General features: G+C 36.6%; 1 protein-coding gene and 1 pseudogene across 1 annotated transcript; one reads left to right on the forward strand and one right to left on the reverse strand.

Moving 5' to 3' along the window:
* Positions 1-100: 100 nt before the first annotated feature.
* Positions 101-1959, reverse strand: LOC110927857 (homeobox-DDT domain protein RLT1). The gene is made up of 2 exons (XM_035988369.1): positions 868-1959; positions 101-308 (listed from the first exon to the last, which is right to left on the reverse strand). The coding sequence occupies exons 1-2, from the start codon at positions 1232-1234 to the stop codon at positions 292-294; spliced, it is 384 nt and encodes a 127-aa protein (XP_035844262.1). The 5' UTR covers positions 1235-1959; the 3' UTR covers positions 101-291.
* A 2807-nt stretch (positions 1960-4766) lies between these two features.
* Positions 4767-9895, forward strand: LOC110929392 (annotated as a pseudogene).
* The last annotated feature ends 2401 nt before the right edge of the window (positions 9896-12296 follow it).

Genomic DNA, 12296 nt, shown 5'->3' on the forward strand with positions numbered 1-12296 from the left:
ACATAGAAATGTTATACAAAAAAATACAACATGTAAAACGTTACATAAATATGAAAACATACCATGTGTAACAATAACAAAAACCACTTTATGTAACACATTGTTTCTGTAAAACATCTATAACAAATAACACTATGTTTCTATACAACAAAAAAACCCACTTTTTACATGATCAAAAAATGTAACATGCACAATGTGTAACAACAAAACCCACTTTTTACATGATCAAAAAATGTAACATGCACCTTCACCACTATCTTCAACCACCTACAAAAACCCTTTTCTCCTTCACTATGGCGGCAGCGGTTCTGTCAAGAAAAAAAACTTCAAATAATAACAATAAAATGTAACAATAAAAACAGAGTATAAAACTTTCATGGATCTGAACCCAGCAAACATGAACTATCAACATGGATGTTACACAAAAATTGTAACACAACCGTGACCAGTTTACTTTCTGTTACATAAAAATGTTAAGACCCAGTTGTTACACTCTATGAATTCCCCTGATTTTTGTAAACTAGCATTAGCCGTGACCAATTTACTTTCTGTTACATAAAAATGTAAAGACCCATTTGTTACACTCTATGAATCCCCATCACTTTTGCAAATTAGTATATTTCATGTAACAAAAAATCACTTTATTTTTATTATACACAACCCACCTTGTAAAAAAAAAATTTAAATCCCCAAGAGTTATACATTACGGGTATTTTATCACATATTTGAACATAAATTACCAAAGATCTATCCAATCAATGGATTTTGAAATAGCAATAGCAGTTCAAACATTTCATTTCCAAAATAACATTTCAATCCGTAAACTAAATGAAAAATGATGAGAATTATGAGTCATGTCATCTGTACCTTGGGTCAACTCATTCGCCCTGCTACGCACCACGGGTTCATTATCCCGGCTAGAATCCGACTCTGAACCTGAACCTGACCATGACTCATGACGCGACATAGACCGCGAACCATCGCGCTCAGCCACAATCAATTCTCGTTTAGAAGATTTTAAAACCTCCATCTGTTCCCCGACTACCTTTTTAACAATTTCTTCTTTCTTCTCTTTTAACCGACGGTGGCAAAACCACATTTGCAACTGCCGGTCGGTTAACCCTAGGGATTCCGACAGCTGTGCTCTTGTCACCTCAGACGGATACATCTCGGCTGCAAACATATATTTAATCATCCACAACATGAATAATAAATCTTTATAAATTATAATCATAAATTAATACATCAACATAATACTCTAACAAATTTATCACACACACAACCCCTGAAAACCCAAAAAAAAATTTAAAAAAAAAATCATACAACACAACTCAAAAACCAACAAATTATTAGAAAGTTAGAGACATACAACCATAGGTTTTTTCAAGAATCTCCAGTTGATAAGGAGTCTTCATCTGGCGTTTGGGTTTCTTGAATCCATCAATTTGACCATTAAATATTATCATTAGTCTCTATTGCAGAGCTAAAAATCAGAACTTGAAACAAAACCCTAAAAATTCACACGAAAAATACCCAAAAAAACTAGGGTTCCAAGATGAAAACCGACATAAAGATTCCAACTTTACAACACCCACAAAATAATTTTGTGCGGAGACAAATATGTAGAGAGAGAAGGGGGAAATTCTTGAGAGAGAGAGAGGAGAAAACAGATTTCAACTTTAAAACACCCCCAAAAAAATTTGTTCCTCCGATTTCATCCAGATCTAGATTTAGATGCATCGAGATCTAGATTTAGATGTCGTCTATATGGATCTGATGCTCATTTGTTCCTCCGATTTCATTTGTGATTTTGTTTTATCTATATTGGAACAAGAGAGAGAGAGATTGGGGAAAGTGTGGTAGAGAGGATAGATGAATGAGGAAGATGAAATCTGGTGAGTTTTTTATAAATTGAAGAGAGAGAAAGTAATTAATGAAAAGCAAAAGCAATGTTGTAAGGTCTGCGTGTGCAGACTTACAAATGAAAAGGGTCACACAATTCTCAAAAGGTAAAGAAAGAAAATGTCAAAATTGCCCTTGTCTTCTCTCAACTAATAAGGAACGTGGCTAAATCTGATCCACATGTGAGAGTTTTCAGGGTTTAGTCAACTGGAGTGGGTTTTCTCTTTATAATTAGCCTATATATATATATATATATATATATATATATATATAATATTATTGATATATATAACTAAAATTATTATCAATAATATTAATAATAGGTTTAGAATCAAATACAAATATTCAAAAAATAAGAAGTCGTACAAAGGGTATCAAATAGACTCTGATTGACCTTATTCAACCGACATTAGAGCCGTCTTATCAAACTTTAGGATATTAATTAATATGTATGAGTTGATGGGTTACATTTATATTAACTCATTTATGTCAATATGGTATGTAAATGTCTATGTCTTTGTTTTGTATTTACAGGAAATATCTATACTATATAGTTTAAATTGTTCAACCCGTGTAACACACGGGGAACTAACCTAGTTACTTTGTATATGATTTATTTTAGACAAAGAGATTAATTACGTATATTACCAATGTTGATGTATGTTATGTGTGAAACACCACCCGCACATATACTTTTTACTCATCTATGATTAGCGGACGTAAGTTTTCGTGATGAAATTCAATGCAATTGCAACGAGAGTTTTGTTCGTATAGGATATGATTTTCTTTGCACATGAAGTACAGAAAATGAACTTTAATTATTAATTTATAACTTTATAACTCATTTAAATTTAAAATGTATACGAAGAATACATAGAGTGATCATATGGTATAGGATCTCCACACATGTATCTTTGTACAAACTGTAAGAACCAACAGTTTAATAACATGTGTTCTTAATTAAAAAATTGATTTAAGGGTATTTTAGACTTTTATACCCCTTTATTTATATCCCTGAAGGTGGGCGGGGAGGACCACCGGCTAGGGCCCGATATTTCGAAGGGCACGTTAATTTTTAAAAAACTCAGATATGTATATGTAAAAATAAATAAATTAATAGGGTATACCCATACAAACACCAACATAGGCCCACTTATAATACTATTTTTATGGTTTAGATTAGTTATTAGCCCACTGACATTATGTTTAGACCTTTAGTGAGCCCAATACCCAATTTTGTGAAGGCCTAAGGGCACGTTTTTCGAGCTCGAATATGATACATGAATTCTTAGGGTCGACCCTGCTAAAAACAACAATTAAATTATCCCTAAATTCTTGAAAGATTAATTCAAATCCTAATCTCCTAATCTATTCTTCATCATCGAATCAGCATCATCATCAGCATTTTAATCAACATCATCAACAACATCGTAATCAGCATCATCGTCAACACCGCAATCAACACATCGTCAACATGAGCACCTTAATCAACACATCGTCAACATCAACACCTTAATCACGGCATCCTTCTGCTTAGGCTTTTTTGTAGGCGGAGACAAGGGATATGCTGATAAATAAAAAAACTAATTATAAATCATTGGTTATCATTTATCTTAACAATCAGATTACGTTGGTAACCATCAGAAAGGGTCGGACCTTACTCATTCCATCAATGTAACCATATATCGAAACTCTTGACCTCTTTTGGATTAATACATATACGCACCATAAAAATACATATACTTTGGGGTTAACTATTATTCTTAATTGTTTAGAAAGATTTAAGTCATAGACGCTCTAGTGGTATCCCGATTATTGTATGCTAGATAACATACACACTCTAGGGTGATAAATGCAACAATGCATTTGATTTTGACAAACTGAGGGCACTTAACAGCGCTCTATATTAGATGATCAGGGGATAACATGGATGCCACTGGCATGGTTTTAATATTTGGGCGAAAGCGTGGATCTCGCTTGATAATTTCTCACCATGCTAGCTCATTATTTCGGCCATCATATTTGTCGGGCAGTCTTAGATTAGGTGCAGCCGATCTACGAATCACAACTATTTGCATATCAGTCATGGACTCATGGGTGAGAGGTTTTAAATATGGTCTTTTAGCTCAAATTTAGTGCCATTCACTGAATTTATGGCTATTGACGGTAGATTACCTAAATCATATGCCCATCTTTTGCTTGACAGACATGATATATCACCACATGCCATATACTTTTATATGTACTTGCATTATGCTTTTGAGCACTTACTATTTAAGTGCGGTGTTTCTAACATAACTTAGCAGCAATGGACTTGGGGATTCGCACCCGCTGCCACCACTAATACCGGGCGCGACCAACTAGAGCTGGTGCCCTGATTCAGATATTCCAACCAACGCAACGAACGATCCTTATTCAGGGAGAAATTACAGTTTTGTTATTGTTTATAAAGTACACGAAGTAGAACGTACGGGCTTCGGCACCATCTGGTACACGCTACCCGGTTCGCGCCGCCCGCGTACACGCCACCAGGTTACTTTCATAAAAAAAGAAAAGGAAAACGAGACTCCACCTAGTAATTTCACATGTTTACCATCCATTCCTATTGCACCCTGGATGATTTGAAGGGCAATAAATTTTCATATTAGCAAAAATTATATATATATATATATATATATATATATATATATATATATATATATATATATATATATCTATACTACTTTAATAAGCATATAGGAAGGGCAAAAATGGTCATTTGCCATTGTACAACCATTTGAAGCCCATTGTACAAGTATTTAAGCATGAATTTGTTGAAAACTTTTTTAACACACGGCATCAAAAGTTTATTCAACCTCGGTTTTGGGCGGCCAATCCTTTTTTTCCAAAATTTTTGAATCCCCGCTCATCCCCACTTCCCAATACTCTTCCTGTCTTTTCAAAATCAAATCTCAGAGCCATTCTCTCTCAAGAAACCCTACAAATTTCATCACGGTACCAAGAAGACCACAAGGTGAAAAACGATGATCCAAGTTGATTTGAGATCATGAAACGATTTTAGATCTCTATTGATCCTCTCTTATTTTCATCTCATCTCAGGTCTAGATCTCTCATTTTCATCTCCCTTTTCTGTTTCATCATCCATCCAAGATCTAGATCTTAGTGGAGTACAAAGTATTTTCTCTCTCATACGACTCATTATCTTTAAACCCCAATGGTTTATGCTCTTCAGTTTCTATGTATTTTTTTTTTTCAAATTTCATGTATATAGATTTGTTTTTGGTTCAATTTCATTTTCACAGGCTAATAATAGAGGTACATCAGAGAAATCGACGTATCGGGAACCTTCACAACCGCCCGTTGTGGAGAATTTCAAAGACTTGAGCTCGGCGACTGCCATGGATCCGCCGGAAGATGCGTCTCGAAGTTGTAATCGGAAAGAAAGCGAGGTGTTTGTGCTGTAAAGGCGGAGTCATTCCAGCTGCTGCTCACATACTATGTATGAATAAAAAGTTAGGGTAAGTTCTTAGTGGAGTCACATTGTTGCGTGATATTATGTTCTCATTTTGTTTGGATTGAATCTTTATGTTATGGTATCATAATAAATAACTGTTGTATTGAATTTAGTTGGCTTTAGTGTAACTAATTTAAAGTATAGAGACTCAAATATATTACTTTTGCAGGTCAATTTGACTGAATATGATGATAAACATGGATTTGTTTTTGATGCTGTGATGAATAAAGATGTCACAAATGATAAAGTGGGTATATAAAATTGTGTCTTCATCTTCACATTGCACTTTTGTCAACACTCGTGAGGCCTGGAATTCTAATCTGGTGACATCGAGCAAACCCAGGATGAGGGTAGTGCTTCCAACAGCCGATAATCACTGCGGACATAAACCACACATAACCAAGGTTAGTTAGTGGTAAATTGGTTTCTTGAATACACTGTGATTTTGTTCTTTGATTCTATCTGGATTTCACTGTTTTTGATGTAAATTGGTCATTTCACGAAGTGGGTTGACTTTTGTTCCCTGAAAAACACAATCTTTTACTTGGATTTTACAGAAAAAAGGTAAGATTTTTAGGGTACATCAGCTCATTCGAAAGGATTTTTTGAAGGCATTGCTATTTGGTTTCTTGGATTCCATCTCGATTTCACTGTTTTGGGGTTTTATTTGGCTTTTGGTTACTGAAAAGGTCTTTAGGTACATTCTCCCCACACAACTGTCTGTAAGTTTGTAATTATAGTTATTCGATAGTTGACATCATCTTGTAAATAAACGGGTTGTATTCGTAAGTTGGTGGGTCGATTGCGAAGACGACATAAGCTTCATACTTCTAGCAAAATTTTAAATTTGTAACACTTGTTAACCCAATTCTAGGAGCAACAATTCGAAAAAACTTATTACTTATTGGTTCTCTTTTTATGCTAAAGATAAAAGGGAACATATCTATGACATCGAGATTATAAAAATGGATATAGAAATAAAACAGATCTACCATTGACATAATTGGATCTGGATTTTCTTGACAAGAATTGCCTTTGAATTTTGTTTATGTTATTTCTTTTATCTTAAAACTAATCTTTGTTACTTGAGGGCTTGGGCCAATGAACTATGGATTTTTTGTTAGATATGAAATCATTGCTTCATCTTATGAATAAAAATATTTAAATTTCTTCGATTGGTACATTCGGAAAATGATACTTAAATGACAGGTTGAAGAGGTTATTAAGATGATGGAGATGGACCTTGGGGATGGATGGATCTTCCATAAACACTGTAAGGTGACTATTTCAACATTTATTTTATTATGTTTTTGATTATTTGATTTCATTGGTTGACTTTTGTTCAACATATATGTTCTTGATTTGGTTGGTTTGTTTTTGTTTCTTGGAGTTATATTTTGTAGTAAATTCCCATTTTCGTCCCTGAGGTTCGGCCAGTTTTGCGACTTCCGTCCAGAGGTTTGAAATCTTGCAATTTTCATCCGACACATTAACTCTATCAATATTTCTTCATTAAGTCAGGGTATTCCCGTTTTTTTGGTTAACTTAAAAGGCCAATTCAGTATTTTGAATACTTGTACGTTATGTTAAACGCCTATACATAAACTGAAAAAGATTGAATTGCCCTTTAAGCTAACAAAGAAAGGCGAAAATACCCTTGACTTAATGGAAAAAATGGATAGAGTTAACGAGCCGGATGAAAATGGCAAGATTTTAAACCTTTTAGATCCAGATGCGGAAACACAAACATTTGGACTGAAGTCGCAAAACTGGCCAAAACACATGGACGAAAATGGCATTTTACTCTTTTTTTTCAGTTAAGAAGAAGCTTTGAAAGACTTATTTACCATAATTCAAAGAAGGTTGACCTTTTTTTCATATTTGTAGGTTTATCTTTTTATTTCCTCACATCGAGTTGCTGGCTGCCTTGTTGCGGAGCCAATTAAAAAGGGGCATCGGTAAATTTCAAACTCGAATGAAGAATCAGACGTAACCACTACAAAGGACGGAAAGTTGACTCCCATGATCCTCCAGTTTGGTAACATTAGCTTCCAAAGAGAATTTCGGAGAAAAAACTGGTTGCCGAAAAATGAAAGAATATCAGAAGACACCCTCATTGGAGCCATCGTTTGTGAAAAAGATGCGGTCTCTGCGGTATGTGGTATACGTGCAATTTGGGTCGCACCCTCCAACAGAAGAAAACATGTTGCCACTCATTTACTTGAGGCCGCAAGGTAGCTTTGATCTCCAAATGTATCTTCTAGAGGTGGTAAAATGGACGGGTCGGGTAACACGAGTAGTTTTATGTGCAGGTTAAAACAAGTTGGGTTGGCTTGACCCAAACACTTTTTTCCCAGAATTTAAAGCTTTTTTTTTTCGCGTGCCATTATTGTGTCAAATACAAAAGAAATATTGTTCTGTGATTTTTTTTGTTTAAACAAAATGATTTAAGAGGTTTTATGCTTTTTTTTTCATTCTGTTTGACCCATTTACCCTGTATGTTCTATAAAATGATTTAGGAGGTTTACAGCATTTAATAATGCTTAGTATCTTGCAACTCGTGTAATGGTTAAAGCTTGAATCTTTTCAACACGAATGTAGGAAAAGTTTCTGCTCGGATTTGATCCTTGAACACAATCAGTTAGCATTTTCTCAGCCAACGAACGCAGGGAAGTTATTAGCAAACAGTTACACCAACACAAGATCTTTCTTGGTCTACTACACAACAAATTTATTGGAAGCCATTTACATACCAAATCTTGAATTCATTACTTGCAAGTTATATCAAGAAACAGTCTTTTTTAAGGAGGTATTTTTACAACATCGTACAGCTCTAACACCTTTTCTTTACCTGATCAAATTACAAGAAAAAATGATGTATGTATATATGTATATAACAGCGCGTTTACGGCTGCAAGCACAACAGCAAATGACTATGTTTTTACACCCGTTTGCTGCTGCGTTTGCAGTCGTTTAACGGCGCATTTACGGCTGCAAACGCAGCAGCAAACGGGTGTAAAAAAACAGTCGTTTGCTGCTGCGTTTGCAACCCTAAATGTGCCGTTAAACGGCTGCAAACGCGGCAGCAAACGGGTACAAAAACGCAGCCGTTTGCAGGTGTTTAACGGCGCGTTTACGGCTGCAAACGCAACAGCAAACGTGTGCAAAAACGCAGCCGGTTGCTGCTGCATTTGCAGCCGTAAACGCGCCGTCAAATGGCTGCTAACGGTTGCGTTTTTGCACCCGTTTGCTGCCGCGTTTGCAGCCGTTTAACGGCGCATTTACGGCTGCAAATGCAGCAGCAAACGAGTGTAAAAACGCAGTCGTTTGCTGCTACGTTTGCAGCTGTAAACGCGCTGTTAAATGGCTGCAAACGACTGCATTTTTGCAGCCGTTTAACGGCGTGTTTACGGCTGCAAACGAGTGTAAAAACGCAGCCGTTTGCTGCTACGTTTGCAGCCGTAAACGCACCGTCAAACGGCCGCAAACGACTGCGTTTTTGCACCCGTTTGCTGCCGTGTTTGCAGCCGTTTAACGACACGTTTACGCTTGCAAACGCAACAACAAACAGGTGTAAAAATGCAGTCGTTTTCTTCCGCGTTTGCAGCCGTTTAACGGCGCGTTTACGGCTGCAAACGCAGCAGCAAACGGCTGCGTTTTTACACCCGTTTGCTGCAAATGACCCGCCGTTAAACGGCTGCAAACGGCTACGTTTTTTACACCCGTTTGCTGCTGCGTTTGCAGCCGTAAATGCGCCATTAAACCGCTCTAAATCGAGCATAACTTATGTGCACACAGCTGGCTTTAAAAGCTTGAATTGTATCTTATTACATTAATAGGAGATTGTATCTTATTACATTAAAAGAATGGTCGAACCTGCATCTAATAAAAGATAACTAATAGGAGATTGTATCTTATTACATTAATAGGTGGCCCTGCCTTTCTAAATATTATTATAGCAACAAAAAGATACGATTATGATCTTATATCGATTGCTCTTGCTTTGACACTTTAGGTTGATTGGGGGAAAATATCAATGGTTGATGCAGAGAGGAGACTATTAATGAAAGAACTTTAAACGGTATTACCCGATACCTAATCCGTCTGATCCATTCCTGCATTGTGAATGTTATAGTTTGAAGATTGTTTAAATGTTTTGGATTAGTTTAGCTCATTGTTTTGTTGTATTTGATAGGGAATGAGTGAGAATGTGCGCCTAACAAGTTCTTTGATGGCTATTGTGGTGGAGCTTTCCCTGACAGATGGTTTAGTGGTTGCAGCCTTTGTGATCAACCACATTGACATCACTTGTAGCATATTTGTTAACTTTTTTCAAGAAGCTTTCTTTAGATATTATCATTTCATACCATAAGAATTGAGCTTTGTTAACATGTTATGTTACTGGTTTTTTTTGTTTTGCTAGCAAAGTTACATACTTGTATTGATATAAATGTTATTTACATACTTGCCTTCGTCGCATCGCGCAGATGTTAGTGTTTTCTTTTTTTAAATGTTATTTACATAGTTACCCCCTGTTGCAAACGTCAAGCTTTGCCACTGCCGAAGACCTTATTGTAACTGATGATACGATTCATCATTTAAAACCGTTAATTTACCCACATCTTTAAAACCCCTCATAACATAACTAGAATCACACAATTTTCTTTGTTTTCTCCTGAAGCCGGTAACCGGCCGTCCCGCAATAACCGCCAAACGCCATCACGAAACCACCAGTTGTCGCACACCGATGATTCTCTGCCGCTGAAGAAGGCAGCAACCGACCCTCACGTTCTGCTACAGTGCCACCATCGCCGTCGCACGCCACATCGGAACTACATCCCCGTACATAGCCCTAAACTCACCAACCTAAGTGATATGTTTCCCGCCGCATCGCGCGGGTAAACGACTAGTATATATATATATATATTATGCTCTGCCTCATATTGCTTCATACTAGAACATGGTCATACATACAAAATTTTGCTTATGGTTCAACCATTGTCAGATGTACCCTGCCTTTCGTTATGAAGATAAAAGGGATTATTTTCATTTTAATAGTTATTTTGGCTACAAGTATTGAATCTATACAAGATAGCTCAAAATTTCATACAACCTTGCGGATAAACAACAATCTAAACGCGTTTTTTGCATTGAAAGGAGGGATCGGAACGGCGTAAGGCGATTATTACTACTGACCCTCATAAAAGACGATCATACTCTTCACACCCCCATTCAAGAATGATGGTAAATGATGAGGACGCGGTTACTACTAAATTCAGTAATGATTTACAGACATTTTGGTTGCACGCCAAAAGATCTGTATTTAAAGACACAACTAGGGATAAATGGCCCTTCTAAAGACGCAACTAGATGTATACACTTGGCTTCTCAACAAAATCGAACAACACAAATAACAATGGCTTTGGATCGTACAAGTCATGACGCATCAGTCACGAGTCATGCCAGAAAAGAACGCATGCTATTGTGCTATATCCAGGTCACCTCACCCTCTTGGCGCCACTTCATCCCGCTGAAAACCCTCAGCCAAGCCACCTCTTTGCCAGGTTACTTCATGTCTGGGCCACTTCTTGGCCAGATTACTCGTTCAACGGACCACCTCTTTGTTGAAAGGGTGCAGGGGACATTTGTAGGTTTTCAGCTTCTTTTCTTTACATATCAAGTATTGCATACAAATTACAGACTTTGCTATGTGTCATTTTTTAACTACGGGATGCTCATATGGTAACAAATAAAATACTACTTATAAAGTATTGGTTTCGCTCCCATGCCTGTGTATAATCACATAATGTTGTAAGATAACAACAAATATCAAGTGGAAGACAAACATGACAAATGTAAAAATGTTGTTTGTAATCACGCGAGGACAAATCATCTACGCCGGAGTATCATTAAAGCCCAGAATAGTCCAGTCATCCTTGTTAGGATACAATCATAGCCATGCATAGTTTAATTATTTCTGCCAAAGTATTATTACAGCTTAATTATGCTTTACGCCAAATTTGAGAACGATCTTGCTGAAGCATCGGACTACTACGCCCCCAGTGCATGATCCTCCGCCAAAACGATTCGAAATCATAGAAAGAATAGGCAAAGTGGCCTACATTTTCTTCTGTGCCACACCACCCCTTTTGCGAGAGAGCCTCCGTAACGCACCGCCTTTTTGTTGGAGAGCTCGCGTGACACGCCATCTTCTCATCCCCGTTATGTCGCGCCATCTCATTACGAGGTACCATTTGATATCAATTTATTTTTTTAATCTTCTAAGTACACGTACAAGTAGCAACTATGTAAAATATGTAAAAAGTAAATTAAAACTAAAAGTAACTAGTTTAATACCCGTCCGGTGGACGGGTTACGCTTACAACGTAGCAAACAAAGATAATCCTATGCTTATAGTGCCATTTTTTTCTGTTGGTGACATGTACATTTACCATATAAAACAACTGTTCTATGTCTACAAATTAAATAAAACAGTCAAAGTTTATTGTATCTTTCCGTTAAAGATATATATTATAAACAAAAACCCTATACACACGATTCGCTATTAAACCCTAGTAGTATACCCGTTCGGTGGACGGGCGTTTTAGTGTCGTCATGACATAATTTTTTTTTACATTCACATGTCACATTTAGATGTATAACATGTTAAAAACTTGAAAAGGCAATGTTGGAGACAATTTCAATAACTGATATTGCATTGAATCTTTAAGTAGACCATTGACACTAAAACATAAGCCAAAGTGTGTGGAATATGAAACATGCATGATCTCTAAACATTGTATCGTTGTGGCTTAGTTGATCTCCTAGGCCTTAGTTTTCCATGATATTGACCATGTCACGTTCAACAACCGTAAGTAAT

The sequence above is a fragment of the Helianthus annuus genome, chromosome 3 (genome assembly GCF_002127325.2).
Source record: "Helianthus annuus cultivar XRQ/B chromosome 3, HanXRQr2.0-SUNRISE, whole genome shotgun sequence".
NCBI classification, from domain to species: Eukaryota; Viridiplantae; Streptophyta; class Magnoliopsida; order Asterales; family Asteraceae; genus Helianthus; species Helianthus annuus.

Coding starts and splice junctions, on each gene's coding strand:
- LOC110927857 (XM_035988369.1), bottom strand. CDS start 1,234: ATGATTATAATTTATAAAGATTTATTATTCATGTTGTGGATGATTAAA.